The following is a 23,046-nucleotide window of genomic DNA, read 5'->3' on the forward strand; positions in this document are numbered from 1 at the left end:
AGTGATTGAGGGCCCACCAAAGAGCAAGAAAACAGGATGTCAGGAAGCATGAGGAGGTGATGGAGGTTATGGTGGTGGGACCAAGGTCTTAACAGCTAACTCATCATTTTTGGCCCACCCAGGCACAGCCTTGGACCGTCCAGTGCCCTAGACAGCTCCCATGTTTTCAGACACCAATTTCACGGATTCAGAACTATCTGGATCTTAAGTATGTAAGTATGGCCAAGTCACTTCACCTGCTGAGTCTCGGTGACTTGGTCTCTATACTGGAGGGAAGACTCACACCTTAGGACTGCTCTGAAGAGAGACTTGTATAATAGAAGCAGTGGAGAAGAATCGATGTCTCGGGTCAGACCATCAGAATTTGTGTCCTAGCTCCATGCTGAGTGACCTCAGAGCAGTAGATTAGCCTCTCTGAGCTTCTGTTCCTCTCCTTTGTAAAATCAGAATGCTAAGAGGCCCTACTTAGAAGGATTATAAAGATTAAAGGAACTAGACCACAAATAGTGCATACTTTATATTCTCTTGTTTTATTTAGATGCAGTGTAGCCCAGTGCAGGCAAAGTGGAACATTTTACATATTCCACATCTGCCCAATGAATGTTGCCCCATGAGTCTCCAGACTCTTCCATTGGTCTTCTCTTCTGGCTGTTTATAGAACACCACAAAGCCAGAGAAATCAGTCATAAGGCATTCTACTGACTTCCTCCTTCAGCTTCCCCCTACCCCAGCAAAGACCCTACCTCTCAGTACCACTTAAATCTTTGGGGAATGTTCGTTTACTTGCTTGTTTTTCGAGACACCTTTCACATAGCCCAGTCTGGTTTCAAACTAGCTACATTACTGAGGGTGACCTTGAACTCTCCTGATCCTCCTATCTCCACTTCTTAAACTCTAGGATTACAGGTGTGCACTACATTCCCCGGTTTTAAGCCGTGCTGGATCTCGAACCCAGGGCTTCGTTCAAGCAAGCACTCTGCCAACTCAGCAATATTCTCAGAGTCCAAAGTATTGGTGCATAGTGTTTGCTCTGAACCCAGCGGGTTCTAAGCACTTCACCTATCAGCCTGCCAAACCTCACCTTATAACCCTATGAATGAAGAACTATGTATGGCTCTCCACGCATCTCAGATGAGGGTCCTGGTCTTTTTCTCTTCGCCAACCGACTGGAAACAAATGCCAGGAATGGCGCTTCAGAATCCCATACCTGCTCACAGCCTTCACAGGGGCCAGAGACCAAGAACGGGGCGAAGTGGGCAAGAAGTCAGGCTGGAAGGAGGCTGGCCGCGCTCCATGTGATGCTGCAAAGGTATCCAGAGACGCCCGCTGTGCCCTAGCTGCTCCGTGCACAGAGACTCCCTGTGGCCCTGGCCCTCTAACACCACCGCAGTGTCTCAGGAGCCTACTGTAACCAGATCCCCGGGCGGGCGGGTGGAGCAGCCAGGCGCGTCACTATCACTGAGACGCTGCTCAGTCCTTCAGTCCAGACTCAGCGGTGGGAACACTCAGCTCTAGGCATGGCGCAGAAGCTGGGCGAGTGGTCCAAGGCGCCCGCCGAGGCTACCGGGCTGTACCGGGCGATGCTGCTCAGGTCGGGTAAGTGGGAACCAGCGGGACCGCCCCCTGCAGATCTCAGTGCCCCTAGTCCTTCCTTCCCTTGGTGCCCAGGTTTCTTCCTTCCCATCATCTCAAAGTTTCGACATTTCTCCATCACTCCTTTTCTTCTGTCTCGTTTTTTCTCCCATCGATTGCCTTCTTCTTGGGTGTGGAAACAGATGAGCGTACACAAAAGCAGACTCTTGCTTAGATCCCAAGTCCTCCCTGCCGAGGTTCTGCGAGATCCCTGTCGGGATTCGTATCTGGCAGTGTCCCCAAAAGCATGCAGACAACAGCCCAGAGTAGGAGGTAGGTCTGGCAGCAAAGCGGGAATTCCGCAGAGGAAAAAAGCCCCGAGTATTGGCCCTGATGTCCCGTAGGTGGTTGCCCATGACTAGGGGACAACACGGTCCAGGCAGCTCAGAAAGCATTTGCTGAACGTGGGAGTGCATAAATTGGGAAGGAGACATGAGGCGGCTTTTGAATTTTGAGGATGTTGTTGGATGACAGGTGTTCATCTCTAAATTTTTTGTTGGCTTCTGTACGGATAAGCACTGTACTTTCTGCTCAGGACATTTTAAACGCCTTTTATTCAAATAATAAAATAAATGACTATATGGTCAGCATAAAAAAATAATTTGGAAAAGCGTCGAGATATAGGGAAAAAAGGAGAAAATGCCCTTAGTGAGGACTTAGATGCTTCCGTCTAGAACTGAACTCCGGGAAAGGGTTTGGGGAAAGGTAAAAATTGATACCACTGGGACACCTGCCCTCTTAAGGAAGTGATTCGAAAGTGTCAAAGGACTTGCCTCTCTGGCCAGTTGCCTTCTGCCCAGGCAAGGAGCAGGTCTCAGTCAGTAGCGGACTACGGGACTACGGGACTACGCGACCAAAAATGCTAAGGCGGCCGGTAGGTCAGAGCGTTTCGCTGAAGTGGCGCCGCCTGCGTCCGCCTAGAGCTCTGGGGTTCAGTGTTGCTGCGCCCCAACCCTACTGTCGCCCAGATATCGCCGCCCAGCTACCCGTTGAGAACTTTTGAACAAGGGTTCCCTTAAGCCCCCAGACAATAACTGGCCAAGGTTTCAGGACCAACAGCGCCTTCCTGGCGGAGGGTCTGACCCCATCCGCATAAAGCCAGCAACTCCCAATCAAAGAATCAGATTTCAAACCTCAAAGCTCGCCGTTGGGGCGTCAGTTTTCCTAAAGCAGGCGGCAAGATTCCCTAATCCGAAGACCTTGTGCTTTCTCTAGCTGGAAGTGCTGCTGTGAATTGCCGCTCTCAACTTTCAGCTCAGCACGGACAAGTCAGAGCTTCAGGGTCACAGGCTAGTCCCCTAATTGTATCACCCAAGCCAGGACAGAGACAGAGGCCTCCCTGAGGACTGGGTGCTTACTAATGGAGCACTCGCTAGAAACATCGGGTGTTGTCTAGTTCCACCTTCTTGGTTCTGCCAGGACCCACTGATTATCCTCTCCGTTTAGTGAGTAGGTAGTTCCAGGGAGCAGCAACAGCAGCCCTTAGTCCGCTAAGGAATCTCTCACCTACCTCAGAGGCAGAAAACAGTTTCAAACTCAGGGCTACCTCTCCAAAGTTCCAAAGGCCCTTTCACAGGGGTCGTATACCAGATGTCCGGCATATCAGATATTTCCATTACGATTTATAACGGTAGCGAAATTACACTTGTGAAGTACCAATGACTTAATTTTATGGTTGGGGGTCACCACAGCATGAGGAATTGTATTAAAGGGTCCCATTATTAGGAAGGTTGAGAATCACTGATTTATACAAAGAGAGGACAGTTGATCCCATCTCTGCAACCTAGTGGTGAATGCATCTATAGATATTTGGATGAGAAACGAAAGGGCAGAGCTTACCCCATAATCCTACTAACTACAAACAGCCTCTAGTCTATCCCATGCCTAGTTTACCTGCACATCTGTTTCCTAACATATTCCCAGTGTTTTCACTTGAATGGGAACTTTAGCGCTGTTACATGAGGTATTACGATAATAGTGTCACTTAGGCAGGTGAGCCAACTCTGGGGCTGAGGTTTCCCTACCCTGTCCTCTGTTCATCAGAACAACTGTCCAGTTTCAGAGTCATTGAAGGCATGTTGAAGGCCCTCTAGTGGTACAACAATGGATCCCGGGTTGGAGTCTGAGCTGACACATATACTCATAGCCCCCTGTCTGGAAGAACTCACTCTGTGATAGAACTCACACTCAGTCATACCTGGAAAGCTATTGTCCATCCATAAAAGTCTACCTGGCTTGTTTCACTTCCACCCTTGGGAGGAAGGCTTCTGTGTGGAGCCTGGATAGCAGGGTACCTCTTCAGGTGTCTGTACTCCTTGTTAGCCACCAGGGGGCGGAAAAGCCTCCATTCCACTATTATTCCCAGGGAACACTGCATGAAAGAATTGAATCTTGGTACAATTTGAACCTTAAGTAAACAACGAAGAATAGTTTATTGCAAGTAGCTCCAAAGATAAAATGGATGTGCTTGTAAAATCCATTGCTTATCTGAATTAAATTCTTCTAGGAGCTCTGCTCTCCCCCACCACCAGCCCCCAGGCATGCAACCATGAATTTCTGAAATTTTATGGTTTACTATGATCTGCCCATCATACATACATACACATGGGGTGGGGTGGGGGAAACATGAGAATACATCCTGATTTTTCTCCCTGCAAGGCAAATAAAATAGGGTAAGATCACTCTTAGAGTCCAAATTCACTATGCCAACGGCAATGGGTTCAGAGCCAGCTTTCAGAAAAAGAACTCTTGGTTCTTGCGGCCCTGCCCCACTTCCCGTCTTCACGCTTGAAATCCCTTCCCCGGGGTAAGTGTCTTCCAGTTCAAACTTGGAAAGGCAACTCTTCCCCAATTCACAATCACCCGCAAGCTTCTTCCCCTGCCCCCCCCCCCCGAATCCTTTCATTAGAATATGTTTGGAGTGGCCAGAGAGGTGCCCAGTTTGATGCTAGGACTACTTTGTGGGCTTCTTTGGAAATGGAGGCTCTAAAACACAGGGTCAAGGAAGAATGTTCAAGTTGCTATGGAAACTTCTCTGATGTTTGTGGGCCCATCTGAATTGCCTTTGGTGCTACTGAGCTGAAGAAAACTAAGCTGAAATAAAAGGAAAGCGTTTGGGGAGGTTTTTCCTGTGCTACAGCAAGAAACACCCCAGCTAGCTGCCTTCCCTGGGCTTCAGGACCCTTCCCTCTCATACTTTGAGGAGACAGAGTGGACACAGCAGCAAAGCGTGGCAGTTTCCTTCAGTCTTCCCACTGTGGGGCTGCCCATGGACTTCTGAAGCTCTTTGTTTCGGAAGAGAGAAAAAGCAGTAGCTCCACCTTGAGCCCTGAAGGTTTCTGGAACAATCTCCCTGCTAGATTCATTTGCTGAAGGGCCCCTGCTCTCCCATATTCAAGTCAAACAAACATGACCCGTACAGGATTCCAAACCGACTCCCAGGACAACTGCTTGGAAGAGACGGCTTTCCCCCATACTTTTGGGTCCTTACTGCTTTTCTCTGACAAAAGCAATGTGTGGATGGGTTTGCTTGGTTTTTAAGCCACAAACATTACAGAACAGTAACAAAAGACAAGGGCTTACAACTGCATCGTATCAAACAGTAGTTCTCACACTTTAAAATACCAAAGATTCCCCTAGGGGAATATGCTAACTGGGCCTGGCAAGGACCTCAGTGATAGATCACATATCTAGCATGCCCAAGGTCCTGCTGTTGAGCCACAGAACCCACACACATACACAAACTTCCTTATCTAGGTCCCATCAAAGGTTCTGATATAGCACTCTATGAGCATGTCCCAATCCTTCTGCTTGCCCATCCAGAGATACCTAGCAATGGTGGTTGAGATTTACTCCCCTAGAAGTGGCCTCCCTGACGGACTTGTGTACATAGAAGTGGGTTCTCTATGTATGCACTTATTGTTTTTTCTTAAGAAAGGGGCATCATTGTAGGTGTGCTTGTCCCCTACAATGTGGGAGACAGTCTTTACAGGTTGGCATGGAGGTTGACTGCACCCATCATAAGGTGTTACAATCTCTTTTATTGATGGCTGTGGTTTTGCTTCTGTTTGCCCATCTCCTGTGCAATGTCACAAGCACTCACACACGACAGGAAGCTGCTTCCATTGCTTTTAAGATCATGACAATTTTGAGTGAGGTAACCCAGACCCAGAAAGACAAACATCATATGTACTTACTCATAAGTGGATTTTAAACACAAAGCAAAGAAAACCAGTCTACAAATCACAATCCCAGAGAACCTAGACAAAATGAGGACTCTAAGAGAGACATACATGAATCTAATCTACATGGGAAGTAGAAAAAGACAAGATCTCCTGAGTAAATTGGGAGCATGGGGACCTTGGGAGAAGGTTGAAGGGGAGGGAAGAGGCAGGTAGGGGAGCAGAGAAAAATGTAGAGCTCAATAAAAATATATAGAAACAAAAACAAAAGACCACGATATGACAGAAGCATAATGGAAGAACACTGCTTCCCTTATAATATCCAGGGGTAAGGAATAGGGATAAGATGTACCCAAAGTCACCCCATCGCAGAGACCTACTTCCTTCCCCTAACTAGCCCCCCCCACCTTCTGATAGCCTATTCAACTGTGAACCCATCGGTGCGTTGATCTATTGATGAACGTAAGGCCATCACGAACTAGTTACTTCTGAGCAGCACATCTGGACACTAAGGCTTCAGCACTTTAGCTTTTGTGGGGAACACTTCATGTCGAATCCATAGCCAGCATCAAAGTATTGAGACAGAAGCCACGACAAGAATAAGGTAAGGCTCCTCTTGCCGGGCTGCCACCCCCATGGGTGAGCCTGTTGGGTCTGCACCAAGTTGGGCTGTGCCAAAAGCCTTAGGCAGAACAACATAAAGAGTCCTGGCCAGTGGCACCAACACCTAGCACTGATGTTTCTTGGCCAACTGTCCTTGGCCGTTCATCAAGCAGGAGAGTGGGTGAACAGTAGGAAGAGTGGCCGTGGCTGATGTGGGGATTCCAGACATAAACCAAAGCTGTCAGAGTCTGTCCCTAGGACCCTTAGAGCCTCAGTTTTCAGAAGGCACTAAGGTTGGTTTTGATGGGCCACTGAAATCCCCGAAGAAGCACCCAGTTACTTCTCTGTTGAATAAGATAAGAAGAAAAAAAGTAGCAATAGTAGTCAACAAGTCCTTTGTTTTATGTAAATGAGGTCTCCTGTGGCCCAGGCTGGCCTTGAACTGGCTGTGTAGCTGAGGGCGGTCTTGAACTGCTGATCTTCCTGCCTCTACCTCCCCAGTACTGGGATCACAGGTATCAGCCACCACACCCAGTTTTACGCTGTGCTGGAGACAGACTCCGAGCATCCTACAGCTGAACTACACCCCCAGCCCCTGACAAGGCTTTAGTCCTCCTATTCTACTAGGAGAATTGAGAGAAACAAAGCCGCCAGGGTGGGAAGCTGGGGGAGGCTACCATTCCAGGAATTTCCAGAAAAGCAAAAGTTGGGAGCAATAAACACGGAGGACTATACATTGTTTCTAGAACACTGTCTTATGCCTGCGTGCCTGAGAATGCACAACTTTAGGTTTCTATGGCTTCAGAGTGCTTGAAGTACCCTCCCACAGGTCCGTTTTTCAGGTCCCTTCTTCTCCCTCCTTCCTCACTGCAGCTTTCCTGGCCTTTTGCTACTATTCCCAGTTCATACCCACTCTAGAGCCTTGACACTAGCTGCCCTCAGGCTGGAAATCTCTCCCACACAAACAATAGCCAGTTTCTTATGAGTCAGCCTCTGCCATGCCCACCCTTCCCAAGCTCTAGATCACTGCCCTTCTCTCATTCAAACTTACCTTCTGCACAGCCATGCATCACAGATTGGCATTTTCTTGTGTGCCTTCCTTATCTGCTCGCTCTCTCTGTCTCTCTCTCTCTCTCTGTGTCCCTCTCTGTCTCTCCCTCTGTTTCTCTCTGTGTGTCTCTCTCTGTCTCTCTGTTTCTCTCTGTATGTCTCTCTCTGTCTCTCTGTTTCTCTCTCTGTCTGTCTATCTGTCTCTCTCTGTCTCTCTCTCTGTCTTTGTCTCTCTCTCTCTCTGTCTCTCCCTCCCCCTCTCTGAAAGTGGATTCCCCAAGGACAGGGGTACCGTCTGTCTCCTTCTCATCATGTATCCACTTAGGTCATGACAGGAATACAGTATATACTCAGTAGATGTTAGCTAAATGAACAGATCCTTTGACCAAAAGGAACCCCAAACTACATGGGCAATGCATCTGCTTACCATGGTGTGTGCCCTGGTCCTAATAGTTCCTGGACAACCGAAGTTCATGAGAAAACGAACTGGGATAAAGGCCTAGTCTCACTGGCAGGCGCTAGTCTCCTCTCTGAAGAACACAGGATAAGGCCAAAAGCAGGAACACTCCCAATGCTCAAGCGGAAGCTAGTTCAGAGGTAAGGGGAAGGTCTCTGATCTACAAGCATGTGGATTTGCTTTGGGGTTCTGCCCATGTCCTCAGCTTCATTTACACACAGTCTCATTGTGACCAAGAACAAGCATGGATATTGGGGTCCTTAACACATGACAGTTCTCTCTGTAGGGTATATTAGTGGACACCATCTCATTGAGGTTTTATTACCCAGCCACAGAAACCAAAGTACAGAAAGGGCTGGGATCAGGTCGGGTCTGGGTATAGACTCCATCAGCTACCCTCTTCCTGCCTACTACATCCTGCTGCTTCTTCTTTGAAGCTCCAGGTATGAAGTTATATGTGTTATATTATATGTGTTTTGTTGTTCATTTTGTTTATTTAGGGGCAGAATTTCTCTGTTTAGCCTGGCTGTCCTGGGACTTGCTCTGTAGACCGCGCTGACCTCAAACTCAGTGGTCTGTCTGCCTCTGCCTCCCAACTGCTGGGATTAATGGTATGTTCCATCACTGCCCATGTATGCATAGATTCTTCAAACCACCAATAGGTGTGTCCCATGTAGTTCAACAGATTTGTAAATGACAGCTTCATGTCACAATGTTACTGATACCTGTGCCTGGACGATGGCCAAGAACTGGCTCAAGGTATAGTTTTCTCCCTGCTAGCACCCCAAGAGACCCTTCTAAAGAATTCCTTGCTGCAGCAGGGAGCGTGGCTTCCCACTCCTTGAGGGAAGTGCTGGAATCCCCTCCCATACAAACAAGGGAAATTCCTCCACAGCAGCTAGAAGCCTTCTTGGTGGGAACAAAGCTTGGCATGATTCATATTCCTCACCAATATGACAAAACAGGTATTTATTTGTGCCTCTCAATCAGGGTGGCTTGGACATGGTGTTCTGAGCCGAGGACATGGCCACTCACCAAGTGAAATAACAGTTTCTATAGCAACAGTTCCTTTTTATTGATATCAGAATAAACAGGAATGTAAGACTGCCTCCCATCTCGGGAGTTTAAGGCCCGCCCTTTGGGGGCGGCTGCCTCAGCCCTGGGACCTTCTTAGGGTTCCCTAAGTCTGAGAGCTGCAGAGGAGCTCAAAGCTCAGACACTGCTCTGAGACTCCTTTCTGTTCTGTCCCAAGCTGTCAGGCTGTGTTCTGGGAGAAGGTGGAGGGACGGAGAGCGACCTGGGAGCGCCAGAGCAAGCTGTCCTGGTAACTGAGCCCTTTGAATTTAGGTACCTAAAGACTCTGCCTCACTGGGGTGAGTGATAGGAGGATAGGAAGTGGGGGTGGGGGACAGGGATTGAGTGGGCTCTCAATTACAGTTCTGGAGCCTGGTGGATCTTTTGCTTCTAAATACTGGGAGTAATTTAATGTCTGCTACAGCCTCTTTTAGATCCATTATTACACAATAGGGGTGTGTGGGGTTATTGAAGGGGGGGGTCACTAAATAATGCACAGATAGACAAAAGCCCTGGTTTTATATGCAATGAGAACGCAGAACCTGGGTTTGGGCACCAGAGTTCAGCTCAGATTCTTGTTCCTTTGACCCCTGGCAATGTGATCTGGAGAAATCAGATGGCATCTTTGAGGTTGGGTGACTTGCTCCTAAGAAGGGGTTACCCACCTTCTCAGTTTAGTGGGTCCAGGGCCAGCAGCAGTGTTCACCTTGCTGATGAACTTGGCTTTGGCATCTCACGGTACAAAGGCCAGTCTGAGACTAGAGAAATCAGGCCCTAGGGAATCGTATATCACTATAGGCTGCTCTAAGTGGGGTGGTTTCTAAGTTTGAGGCTGTCCCCATGTGAAGGTTTCTGGGTGACGTGGGTCCTGGTGACTTTCTTAGCCTGAAGGATGGTAATCCCTGCAGTCATTTCCCCTGAGCCAGTCTCAGATAAAATGGACTGGCACCAGGCCACATGGGTAGCAGGATGGGAGATCTGTTCATGCTGGTTCCTGCCCAACAGCATGGTACAATTCCTAACCTTGCAAAGGATCCTGTATGGCTCACCCTTCCAACCCAACTTCTCTTCTCACTGCCTAGAAAGTTCCAGTGAACCAAGACAGAGTTGAGGAAGCCAGTCTGTAGTTCTCTTGTTCAGATGGACAGGCAGCTTCAAGAAGGTTGGCCTGAGGCTGCAAGGAGACCGGGAGGTGTTGCCAGATATGTTCTTAGGCTACCAGCCAGTGAGCCACAAATGCATGCCACCCGCAGGGAGGAAAGGGCAGGCAGGACACGTGGTAGCCAGCTTGTCACTTTTCTGAATGTTCCTCCTTCCCTTGCCAGCTTTTCTCAAAGCCTCCCTTCTGAGGCTATTGATGCTGGACCAGGAAGGTTTGGGGGATGGGGTGAAGGCTACCAGGCCTGTGGTTTCAAGTGGCAAGGTAGCGCTAGCATTTCTCACAGGCTGTTTCTCTGGCTTTCGTGTTCTCAGCTGTCAAGGGGACTCAGCTACTTCTCCCATAGGTTTCTTGAGCACACAGAGAGAGCAAATGTAAAAGTAAAGTAAATCTGCTCTACTGAGTCAAAAATATGCCATTTGTGGGAGATAGTGTCATGGTAGAAAGAATATTAGGTTTGGAGTCCAAAGATCCTGGCTTTGTTAACTACCCAACATGTATCTTGGCATAAAGGGCTTTGACTTCCTCAACTATAAAATGAGTTGCCTTCAGGACAATCATGAGATTCAGATCAAGTCCCATGCTCACCCCAAAACATGCAGGACAGGAGGCTTACAGTTTGCCTTGGGTGGGTGGGCCTTGCTAAATCAAGTACTATGCAGAGTGCATTGGGTACACCGTATCCTTTTACACTCCAACGACCTTAGCGTGGATGCCATGACCTCCACTGGTCAGAGGTCAGAGAGCATGGCTTATTTGCCTGCCTAGCTAGGCCTGCATGTTACCATCTATTGCCTTTGCTTTAACTGTTGGACATTTGACTAGACCCAGTGTCACTTGTTATAACAGAAATACGATAAGAACATTGAAGATCGTCGGAAAGCAGACAGAAGGGACATTAAGACCGTAGGCAAAGCTAAGAACGTAGCTCACTTGGTCAAGAACCTCCCTAGCATGCACAAAGCCCTGAGACTGATCACTGGTGCCTCATTCATGGGGCATGGTGGCTACACTATAATCTTAGCACTTGAGAGGCAGCAGCAGGGCAATCAGGAATCCCAGGTCATCCTGGGCTATACAGCATGTTTGAAGCATATAGGCATATATGAGCCCTGCCTCAAAGAGGGGTAGGAGGACCTTGGGCATCAGCTTTGGTATCACAGCTGTTTTCAGTATAAACTTGACCTGAAGTAAGATTATCATTCTCCTCTGTCTCTGCCTTCAGTGTCCAGGAAGGGACCAGGGTTTGTTGTCAAGGCTACTGTTCCAACCCAGCTGCGTACACCTAGAACCTGGCTCAGTCTCTAGGAAGCAGCTCTAGGACCTCTTGGGGAGAACCAGAGGTCTCTCTTCTTCACTCTTATCTCCCCGGCTGCTCCCTGCAAGAGGTCAGCCTCCCAACTGCCCTCTTAGAGACATGCAAGCCAATCATTTAGCTGACACTTCTGGCTGCAGAGCTTCCTGCCCAGCAGACGCTCCTCAGTCTTCCAACACCAGGATTCTCCAGAGGAGGATGCCTGGGTTAAAAGCCTAAGTGTACCCTCAACCAGACCTGCATGTAGTGACTGGTCAACCACGGCCAGCTAGAGTCACTTGGCTGGAGCAATGAGGCCTGAATGCCTCCCTCCCTCCCTCCTTCCTTCCTCTGGTTTTGCAAAGGCATCTGACTATTGAGTCACCCAGGAGTTTTCAAGCCTCTCAAACACTAAGATGTACCCCTAAGCTACTGCACTGGAATTGGGGTGTGACTCCCCTGAGGACCTCAACATTCAGCAAAGGTTAAAATTTTTTTTTTTTTTTTTTTTTTTTTTTTTTTTTTTTTTTTGGTTTTTCGAGACAGGGTTTCTCTGTGGCGTTGGAGCCTGTCCTGGAACTAGCTCTGTAGACCAGGCTGGTCTCGAACTCACAGAGATCCACCTGCCTCTGCCTCCCGAGTGCTGGGATTAAAGGCGTGCGCCACCATCGCCCGGCAAAGGTTAAAATTTAATGACTTAATGATTATCCCCTCTTTTTAAAAAAAAATAAGAGAACTCAGTCCTAAGGCTAGGATCAGGATGTATTTAACAGTGATCTCAGCTAATAAGATGGCCACACTGCAATTATACATCACTATTTCTGGTTTAACCTGCGGGAGTTGAGGCCTGAGAGTGCAACTCACAGACTGCTTTACCATCTGTGGCAGCCCTGGGAACCAGCACAGAGCCTTTGGACTCCGAGCTAGTCATTTGCCAAGAGCCTCATGAGCATCAGCAGCTTCCTGTTCAGAAATCTTCAGTGATTTGGGAACAGAGCTGAAATTCAACTCAAGGTGTGAACAGCAGATACTTCCATGTCTCCTTCAAGGGTATTGGCCACTTATCTCCTCCTTCACCAGCCCTTCCTCTCCCCTGCCAGCTCATTTTCTTTCAGAACTGGCCTGTCTAAAGCCCAGTTCTTGGCCTCATCATGGCCACATCCCGAATGGTGTTAGATTGCTCAGAACCCCAGAAGCTTTGGGAGTGACCCCAGGTTTCTAACCAAGGTGTCCAGCATGACCTACAGGATAATTCAGATCTTCTTCTGCTTTGGAGTTATACAGTGCCCCATCAAATACCCAGAATAAAGGGCTCCTATCAGCAGCCAGGGCTGCCACCCTAGTGAGGCAGGTTGTGACCACAAGGGTCCAAGGCCTCCAGTGAACAGCATCTTCCATGAGAGGACCTACACAGGATTTTCCACTCGGAAGCCTCGGCTATCAAATTAAAAGGCTAGAAGACTCTTATTGCAGTTCTTAAACCCTGAGGGTTCCCATGAGCCCTTCCTTCTTCATTCTGTACACACACACACACACACACACACCCCTACTGAAGTTCAGCATTTAGAGAGGCAAAGGCAACTTTCCCAGCCGCAGCTGCCTTTTTAGAGATCCCTGCCTCGTCATAGACCATAGAGTTAAAAAGAGTGGACTCCCAGAGAGACCCTTAAGTCAGGAGTAACCGCTGATAGACCTGGCATATGAGGTGATCCCATCTGCAGGGCCCAGTACAAAATGAAGGGCTCTACTCTTACATGTGTATGAGGTATTTCAAGACAGTGACCACAGAAGGGTGAGCCAGATAAGGCTTGTCTTCCCAGAGGGACCCTGGAAACCAAGACTGAGGGGGTGGCCTGGGGGCGAAGATGGAGAGCCAGGCCAAGCCAAGGTTTCTCTGGAATGTAACGGGGATGGAACGAGCAAACAGAAGCAGCCCACTGAAAGGGAAGGAAATAAAAATTCCTAAGGCCTGTTGGCCATTTCCCCTACACGGCAGCCAGCATGACCTTTTAGAAATTCAATCTGCCTCACCCTCTCCCGGACCTGAAGCCAACTGTCCACCCTCACTGCGAACACTCCACCACCGGATCGTGCCGCTCTGGGCACACTGTGCCTTTGTGTTCCCAGAACAGACACAGCTTGTTTTAAGGTGCGGGAGCCAGACAGCTGCTCCCCAGGCATGGAGCAGTTTACCCTTCGCTCTCAATGCTCACTAGAGCCCCACCTCCTCACAGGGGCCCTCCCCAACACCTGGATGAACTTGGTCCCATTTGTAAACGTAGAGCAGGGCCCCCCACTTGCTTAGCTCCCTGCTGGGTACCTAATGCTACCATAATACCTGGCAAATGAGAGGAATGCAGGCATCTGACGATTGTATGGCAAACATTATTTCATATATTCTCAATGTCCATTCCTATTGTGCAAGACTCTTAATTCTTTAATTCTGTGTAACTATTTGTGTACTGCCATACAACTTAATTTCTCTCCTATTGTTTTACTGGGGATATAGCTATGTCCTTTTGTTTTGTTTTCTTTTTGGATTTTTTTTTTTTTTTTTTTTTTTTTTTTTTTTTTTTTTGGTTTTTTTAGCAGGGTTTCTCTGTGTAACAGCTCTGGCTGTTCTGGGACTCGATTTGAAGACCAGGCTGGTCTTGAACTTACAGTTATCTACCTGCCTCTGCCTCCTGAGTCCTGGGATTAAAAGCATGTACTGCCACGGCCCAGTTATGTCTTTTTAAAATATTATTATTAAATAATTATATTTTAAATATTATTGTTACACAAATTTCCAAGAGTTATGCAACTTATTTCTGCTTACTGTCTTACCATGTCGGCAATATACAGCTAGTTCTTTGAAAGGTGACGTAGCCGACGAGAAGCGTTCTGCACTGGGAAGACTGGGGCCCGAAGAGGGTGAGGGCAGAGGCACTAGCCAGGGAGTCAAGGGAGACACTGAAGTGTGCTGTGATGGCAGCCTGGACAGGATGGGAGCTGGGGACATGGCGAGTACTACAGAGAACTAAAGATTGGAGAACTCAGCAATAGAGTAGATAGCAAACAGGGATCTTAAAACTCCAATTCGAATCAAAGCATTCTGGTACATTGGCTGTCAGAAATACGAGCCCATCAACTAAAACAACTAATCCCCCTTGGTGAGCACAGTGGAAATTTTCTAATGTTCCCGCTTAAAGTAACTAAAGGTGCCACCATGTAATTCAGACGGTAGAATATAGAATACTTGTCTAGCCTGCATGGAGCCCCAGGTTTGATTCCTAGCCCGCTTAAAACCAGGCATGGTGGCATAGGCTTGTACTAGCAGATAACAAGTCCAAGGTCATTCTTGGCTATAGCACAATTTTGAAGTCAGCCTGGGCTACAGGAGGTCCTATCTCAAAAGCAAATAAATAAGGTGTTTCGTGATCATTTTAAGAACCAAAAAATTAGCCGGAGGGTGGTGGCGCACGCCTTTAATCCCAGCACTCAGGAGGCAGAGGCAGGGGGATCTCTGTGAGTTCAAGGCCAGCCTTGCCTACAGACCAAGTTCCAGGACAGCCAGGGCTACACAGAGAAACCCTGTCTCAAAAATCAAAGAACAAAAAATTGCTTCTGAGACTGCTAATTCCATCAAAAGTGCATGGTACAGGGCTTGAACAGGTCCAAGCCAGATGGGGGCCCAGGTCTGACAGGGGAGTGGACACAAGCTCTCATCCTTAATCAAAAAGCTATCTCCAATTGATAACTGCATGCAAAAGAAAAATTAGTGTGAAATATGGAGTCTCAATGGGTTTATGAGCCACACTTAACAGAGGCCCCATCCCCAGCGGTAGAATGCCATCAGAAAGTGAACTCAGTAGTATTTCTGTAGACTTTTGTCTCATATCAATTGCTTTGCTTGAATACTACCTCTTACTGATCTTTTACTTGTATATAGTGGCTTCTGAATTTGTGTTTTTATGAGTTTTGGTTTTTCCGTGTGTGTGTGTGTGTGTGTGTGTGTGTATGTGTGTGTGTATCTGTGAGTGTCGGTATTTCTTGTGCTTTTTCTTTATTTTTATCCAGATTTCCTTTAATTTACCCATTTGTTTTTCAAAGAGATGAGGGGTCTCTGTGGGTGTCAGGCAGAAAGCAAACCATGCAAGGAGATGGGAATGAAAACCTGTTGCAGACTGACTTAACCTGGATCAGACTTTGAGGTGTCTAATGCCAGGCGGTTCACTGTCAGCATATTTAAAACACAGTACAACTTGGGGAAAGGTTTCCAGGCAACAATCAGCCCAATTCCAGGTGCACAAAAAAAGCTTAAGGTGTGACTATAGTGAGACTCTTTTACAGAGTACATGTGGTCTTGAGGGTGGGTTCTACAGCTAAAAGGCCTCGTGTCTAGTGTGGTCTCTGACTGACAGCCTAGAAGTCAGCAACCATAAAGTACTTGTGACAACCTTTCTAAGGATGGGAAATGGTCTAGGGAGGAAGAGTCTGGAATATTTGTTCTGGGGAATTAGGGTGAGGTCTGCCTCCACAGATAGCAAAAAGGTCTCTGGGTTGTTAATAAATCCACTCTCAGCTCTCTGGATGCAATGCAGATATTCAATTCGCATCTCCTCCATGAGGCGTCACCGCTGTGTGATTAACATTCCTAATTCTCTTAGTGTTTCTCTGTGAGTGCTAGGACCTCTGTGCCCCCAACAAAGAGCTAGAGAAAGAAGGCCTGGAGCTGGGTGAATTGGGAGGTGGGAAGAAGATGTGGGAGGGCAAACTGTGATCAGAATATATCATATGAAAAAATATTTTCAATTTAAAAAAGCAGATATTTCCACACTCTGACACTTGACCTGGCTACCATCAGAACACCTTTGGGCGATTAATGCTTCTCCTTTGCTGGGGTTGAAGGTGGAAGCAGGACAACCTCAAATTCAAGGTCATCTTCAACTATATAACAAGTTCAAGACGAATCTAAGCTGAGAGACAGAGACAGAGACAGAGAGACTGGGACAGAAAAGAGGAGACCAAGAAGGTGGAGTCTCAGGGTGTGAGATAGGGCATGCTATCTCCATTGCCACATGGAAACCAACTTAGGGCTAAGGGTCTCCAAGACCAAAACCTTAAAAGTTTTAGCACCAGTTACCAACGAACATTAGTGCCTACTGTGTATTAGACCAGAAGCTTGCTATGCCCACCACACAGAGCATGCTCAACCCCACCGACTGAAGCCTGTTGGCTGGTGCTGCTAGTGCTACAGGGGTGGAGGCGGGAGGGCTGCAAGGTCAGCACCAACAGGGTGTCGCAGAAAGACCTGTCTCAGAAAAGGGGTGAGGGTGTTTTTCTGGAAGCTGGGCTGAGGGACTCAAACCTTTGACCTAATATTCACTGTAATTACTCCGAACCACGAGCAGCCAGGCAGCAGCTATCCCCTGTGACTAGTGTGTTAAAGAACTTTGCTCTGCTCTCCCTTCCTCTCCCCTTCCTTTGTCTCCTCTCCTCTTCTCCTCTCTCTAAAGCATTTCAAGAACAGGGACCTGTCTGTGGCAGAGAAGCCCTTCTGCCTGAATCTGAAGTACACTGACCAAGTTCCAGTACTCTGGAAGAGGGACCAAGAGCAGTCACACATGAGCAGGGCAGACAAGATGACAGCCATCCCTTTGTAACAGGGATACGGCAGCACTTGCATTTCACACACTACTCTCTGCTGTGGAAAAGGCGGAAAGTTTCAGCCCTCCCGCAATTTGGGAACTATGGCTAGGGAATAGGACAATGGGGGGGGGTGTTTTGTTTTTACCATATCTAAATTGTCTTTAACAACTACAGATTACATAAACACACACACCTTTTCTTTTTCTAGTACAAGCTTATTGAAAGCAGAAACGCAAACATAATCCCTTTGGTTTTGGTTTGGGTAATTTTTTTTCTTTTGCCAGTGTTTCACTGCCAAGGTTACTATTTCTGTGATGAAATACCATGACCTAAAACAACTTGGAGAGGAAAGGGTTTATTCACCTGACACTTCCACATCGCTGCTTATCAACAAAAGAAATCAAGACAGGAAATCAAACAGGGTAGTAACCCGGAGATAGGAGCTGATGCAGAGGCCATGAAGGGGTGCTACTTACTGGCTTGTTCCCCATGGCTCAGTCTGCTTTCTTATAGCACCCAGGACCACTTTCTTACAGCCAGCCCAGGGCTGGCACCATCCGCCATGGACTAAGACCTCTCCATCAATCATCAATTAAGAAAATGCCCTATAGGCTTGCCTACAACTGAGTCTTATGGAGACATTTTCTCAATCAAGGTTCCCCCCCTCAGATGACTCTAGCTTGTGTCAGGTTAGCATAAAACTATCCAGCACAGCCAGCGGCAACCCATATGTATGCACTTTGGTATGTATGTATATGTAGATGTGCATGTGTGCATATATGTGTAGAGGCCAGAGGTCATCTTCCGATGCTATTCTTCAGGCACTATCTGCCAGGCTCGTCTCGAACTCACAGAGATCCGCCTGCCTCTGCCTCCCAAGTGCTGGGATTAAAGGCGTGCGCCACCACCGCCAGGCTGCCTTGCATCTTGAAACAGGGTCTCTCACTGGGACATGGATTAGGAGTAATCTCACTGATTAGGCTGGCTAGGCTGACCAGTGAGTTCCAGGGATCCACCTGTCTCTGCCTCACAGTACTGACATCCCAAGCACACAGCATCACGCCAAGCTTTTTCTGTGAATACTGGGGAATCTAACTCAGGTTCTTATGCTTGCGTGGTAAATGCTTTCCGAAAAGAGCCATCTCTCCAGTCCCATAACAAAGCTGTATCTTAAGCCTTGGTGACATTTTACTTCTGTGCCCCAAATGCTTTACAAACATCATCTTCAATAGTCACAACTTTTAACCTAGGTGTAACAGAGAGGCAGATAGCAAGATCCAGATAGTCAGATAGCTTACCCAAGTTTCCCCACTAAGCTGTGCCCCAAGGAGTGGGTAGGGCTGCTGACACCCTTGAAGTAACTTCACTGCCCATCACAACAGCTTCAATGTACTCGGAGATCCAGAGGGAGAGGGCAGACATTGGGGGACTCATGGCTCGGCCAGAGTATAGAGAGTGGAATCCAGAGCTCATCAAACCCAAGAAGCTGCTGAACCCTGTGAAGGCCTCCCGAAGCCACCAGGAGCTACACCGGGAGCTGCTCATGAATCACAGAAGGTAGGATGGCACCCAGCTGGCTGGCCTAGTGATATCCTGCACAGGCCTGTAAATATGACCTCAAGAGGTTGACCTGGTCATTGTCTGGAGCCCCACGGGGTCCAGAAGAAACCATGAGAACCCCAAAGCCCCATCCTCTCTCCCAGCCACTTAATGCATGCTTGGATGCCACGGAAGGCACGTGAACTTATTAAACACCTATTGCATGCAGGGCACCATTCCCAGACCTAGAGTACAAAAATAGAGGCCCAGTTCCTTTCCTCCCAGAGGAGAATGAAAGGATATCAGGCAGAGAGTGTGTGCCTTGATGGAGGCTTTAAAAGAGTGTGGGACCCCAGAGGAGGTACTGGGCATGTGGGGCTGTCTAAATGACTTCATGAAAGAGACAAAACCTGGAAGGCCTGCAGCAGGGAGGGGAGACAGCCCTGGTGGGAGGTGGGTTGTGTCAGCAGAGAAAACTAGAGCGCACACAGATGTTGTTGGGGTATCAGGCAGTGATGGCTCCTTCACAGCCATGTTCCCATATTGGGTGAGAGGCTGGCAATGAAACAGAAGAGCCAAGGGGAAGTCTGGAGAATGGCACATCTGCAGTCGCCTGGCCCAGGCTGAAGGTGGAGGGAACCGCCTTCGTGGCGCCCTCTGCTGGCCAGTTGTATTGGAGCTGGATGTGATTTCCATTCTGAGATACAGCCAAGATACTGCAGAGTGCTCCTTACACTCTGGACTGTTTGTGGGTTTGTTTGCCCTTGATATTGTAACATTGTCGTGTTCTCCGCTGCTTTGTGTGGTGTTCATTCGCTATAGTATCAAAAATACCACCACAATGAAAAACAGCTTCAAGCAAACCGAAATGTGTGCTATATAATAAATTAAATTAGAAATTACATATACAGTATAAAATATTAATATATTCATGTACTTTAGTCTACAAGGAAAAACCAAATAAGAAGAAATAATTTGCAAAAGGAGAAATGTAAATGCTGGAAACATTTTAAAGGTCATTGCATGTGACTGATAATCAAGGAAACATGAAACCAGACATTGTTTCTTGTCTCCTAGACTTTAAAAAAAAAATTGGCCTGGAGAATGGGGATAAATAGATATCCTTGTAAGGAAATTAACTCACAGGAGATTTTGAGAGCGCTCAGCCCAGCATCTTCAGAAGCTCTCATAAAATACACAGCAACCACATGGCACCTGGTCTCTGCTGCCTGGGCTGAAATTCTCCTGCTATAGTTCAAGCCTGCCTTGCAACTGGACGCAGTGGCTCTTTGCCTTTCCCTATAGCATGGGACAGAAAGGGTACCCCCCTCCCTCCCACCAGTCCCCCCTCCCCGCCACCGGTGTTGCCCAAACATCATAGGAGATAATGGTGCGCTGGCGTCACCGAAAACTACCGTCCCAGACTGGGAAGGTTGGGAAGAGAATCTCCTGATAGCTCCCCTCCTCCAGGGGCCTGGGTGTGGACAGCAAACCCGAACTGCAGCGGGTCCTGGAGCACCGTCGCTGGAATCAGTTGATCAAGAAGAAAGAGGAGGAGCTGGAGGCCAAGCGGCTTCAGTGCCCCTTCAGGCAGGAGCTGCTGAGAAGGCAGCAGAGATTGAACCAGGTGGGTAGGCGGCCATCACTCCAGTCCAGGCTCCTCCAAGCCCCCAGGGAAGGTCGACATGACGCCAGGAATCTACCTCTGGCCTGCTGTGTGACTCTAGTATGGTGGCTTCACTTCTCTGGGCCTGTTTTCCTATAAGGACCCTTAGATCTGATGATCATCTGCCTGAGAGCAGACGCCATTTGCATTTTAGAGGTCGGGAGTTCGATGCCAGAAGGATAAACAATTGAACCAGGCTTCCCAAGGATCACCTGGTCTCTTACACTGTCCCCCGTGTTGGTACAGAGGGTACTCACTGAGATTCCCAGGTTCTTGTGTCCTGGAAGAATTGGCCCGGCACATGGATGGTGGTGAAGATAAAGTTTATTAAGAGGAAAGAACTTACAAATGGACCTGGGATAGAGAGCTAGAACATGTCCAAGGCTCAAAACCCCAGTCAACAAGCCGTCTGACCCTTGAGAGGTCATTTACTCATCAACCCCCTGCCCATATCCAGAAATGGTGGGATTACCTCATGCATACTGTTTTGATAGTGTTTCCTGAAATGAGGGTAGGTTTTTTTTTTTTTCATGTTAATTATTAAGACTCTCTTTCAAGCATCTATTTTCCTGATACCCATCACCACCACCACCGCTGCTGCTACTTTGGGACGGTTTGTAAAACCCAACTCAGGGTGCTTCTGCTTCCCCATGGACAGGACCTTTGGTTCAACACCATGGCTTTTGAGAAGAGGAGCCCCTCCCCCAGCCCTTCCAAAAGCACCCGTGTCTCTCTCTTCCAGCTGGAAAACCCACCACAGAGAGAAGATGACCACGCCCCTGAGTTCATCAAAGTCCGGGAAAACCTGCGCAGAATCGCCACGGAGGAGAGAGCACTGTAGAGTTCCCTCCATTCAGTTCCTGCCTCTCACTCTGGCCCTCCTGAACCAGAAGGCCCTGGAATACCGTGACGCCAGGAAGGCAGACCTGAGAGGCTGGCAATCCCTGGGAAACTGGGGATCCCCACACCCCATAGGGAAGTCTCTATAGGGACTTTTCCTTCTGAGCACCTAGCCTTCCTGTGCTAAGAGGAAGCCACTGCCAGGAAAGATCTTCCCGAGGTGCCCTCCCCAATCCCATTCACCAAGTGGGCTTCCCCAGAAGAAGTGGGAAGGAAGGTCAAATGTCCTTCCACTCTGCCTTGGATTCCCAACAAGTCCCTGCTTTTGGGAGAAGCCCAGCTTCTAGTGGCGGGAACATCTCAGTTCTGGCTTGACCGGAGGCCAAGGATGCTTTGGAAATCACAGAGCAAAGAAGGGGCCTTTCTGTAGTACGGAAGTGGGCATGGGAGGTCACAGCAGGCTGTGACCAAGAGGGAAGAGTCCTAACCAAGGCAGCTTCGGGCCCTGCTGGCTTGCGGTACATGCAGCTTTTTTCCTCTGCACCTGTCCTCCCTGAATTGCTAATCACATCTCACCTCAGTGCTCTGGCTTCCAGCTTAGAACAGCACATTGCCAACTTCACTGTACATACCATACACACATGTATGTACATACATGTACATGTCATACAAACTGGAGAGTCCTGGAAACAGTCCCTAGAAGGTGTGTGTCTAACACACTCCCAGGGAAAGCCTAAGACACTGGCTTGAGAAGATAGCTAGACTGAAGCACCCAAGAGTTTTATTTTAGAAATGTCCAATTCCCTTGGTTCCCTGGCCTGGAGGTTCCCAGAGCCGGCCCTAAAGCCCATATTCATTCGCTATCCATAGACGTCTCCCCCACCCATACACACACACAATATACACAGGGACCTTTGGCCTGGAAAACTCTAGCCTAGCAAATACAAATGGTCTTGTGATTGTAACTGCCAATTTTCACTATTTACTGGTGTAACCACATTGCAATTCTAGCCAAAAAGGAAAAAAAAAATCTTAGCTTTTCAACTCTGGAAAGATAGATGGTAGTTTGAAGACCCCACTGCCATGGTGATGGAAAGGCTTCTTAGAGTCAACATTGCCAGCCACTGTCACCTGAGACTCTCCCCCCAGCACCCCCAGCCTGATCATCCTCATCTCTTCTTCCTCCAAAGCTCCTACTTGTGCTTCTTGTGTGGATCTTTTGCTCCTACACTGTCTTGAACACCTACAGGAAGGCCTGAATCCTTTCCCCTGAAGAATGAAACCCACATGCCTCTGTTTTGAAGCCCTTCACTGGTGGGAATAGCACTGCCAGAGAAGCGCAGATTTCCCTGTGGGTGTGCTGGGTGCTCAGGCTCCAGAAAACAATGGTGTTAGGGTAGCAGAGTGTGGGTGTGGCAGCAAACGGAGATTCTGTCTCTTGCCCTCATGCTCTCTCTTGTGTATTTTTCCAGCTCTCTCTTGCGCATGCATGTGTGCGTACATGTGTGTGTGTGTGGTGTGCATGCATGCGTGTGTCTGTGTGAGTGCATGTCTGTGTGTGCGTGCGTGTGTGTGTGTTCCAGCTATAAAGGTCTAAATGAAGTGTACCTGTCTTAGGTATCTGCTGATGAGGTGTTGTGCTGATATGTATTTCTTAAATAAAGACAATGTTGAGGTTTGTTGCTCTACAGGTATGTGCACTGTTCTAGCATTTTCTGACATGTAAAGAGAAGCAAGACAGGGCACCAGGGTTAGAGTAGGACCACCCAAGGGTCTTAGTGGTCCCTGGAGGAAATGGCAAATCACAGAGATGACAACCAAAAGAATAAGGGCCCACAAGGAGGTCATCCAGGAGAACCATGGCAGACACTTTGATGCTCTGTGACTCTGTTAGACCTAATCCATCTTTCTCATCACCTC

At 48.1% G+C, this 23,046-nt stretch overlaps 1 protein-coding gene across 5 annotated transcripts; it reads left to right on the forward strand.

Moving 5' to 3' along the window:
• Window positions 1-1,430: 1,430 nt before the first annotated feature.
• On the forward strand, window positions 1,431-22,814 carry Fam107a (family with sequence similarity 107 member A). Of its 5 annotated transcripts, none has more exons than XM_057769669.1 (4): window positions 1,458-1,596; window positions 18,464-18,638; window positions 20,091-20,247; window positions 21,029-22,814. In XM_057769669.1, the coding sequence occupies exons 1-4, from the start codon at window positions 1,518-1,520 to the stop codon at window positions 21,125-21,127; spliced, it is 510 nt and encodes a 169-aa protein (XP_057625652.1). In that variant the 5' UTR covers window positions 1,458-1,517; the 3' UTR covers window positions 21,128-22,814. The 5 variants fall into 5 exon arrangements, with proteins under 5 accessions (XP_057625653.1, XP_057625652.1, XP_057625657.1 ...); XM_057769674.1 differs by lacking the exon at window positions 1,458-1,596 and adding an exon at window positions 9,062-9,296; XM_057769672.1 differs by lacking the exon at window positions 1,458-1,596 and adding an exon at window positions 9,063-9,270.
• The last annotated feature ends 232 nt before the right edge of the window (window positions 22,815-23,046 follow it).

The sequence above is a fragment of the Chionomys nivalis genome, chromosome 5 (genome assembly GCF_950005125.1).
Source record: "Chionomys nivalis chromosome 5, mChiNiv1.1, whole genome shotgun sequence".
In the NCBI taxonomy this organism is placed as follows: Eukaryota; Metazoa; Chordata; class Mammalia; order Rodentia; family Cricetidae; genus Chionomys; species Chionomys nivalis.

What these genes read in the sequence shown, in the direction of transcription:
- Fam107a (XM_057769669.1), top strand. Translation starts at nt 1,518, where the DNA reads ATGGCGCAGAAGCTGGGCGAGTGGTCCAAGGCGCCCGCCGAGGCTACC. An exon ending in GGCGATGCTGCTCAGGTCGG is followed by an intron (nt 1,597 to 18,463) that starts GTAAGTGGGAAC and finishes CCATCACAACAG; the next exon opens with CTTCAATGTACTCGGAGATC. An exon ending in GGCAGCAGAGATTGAACCAG is followed by an intron (nt 20,248 to 21,028) that starts GTGGGTAGGCGG and finishes TCTCTCTTCCAG; the next exon opens with CTGGAAAACCCACCACAGAG.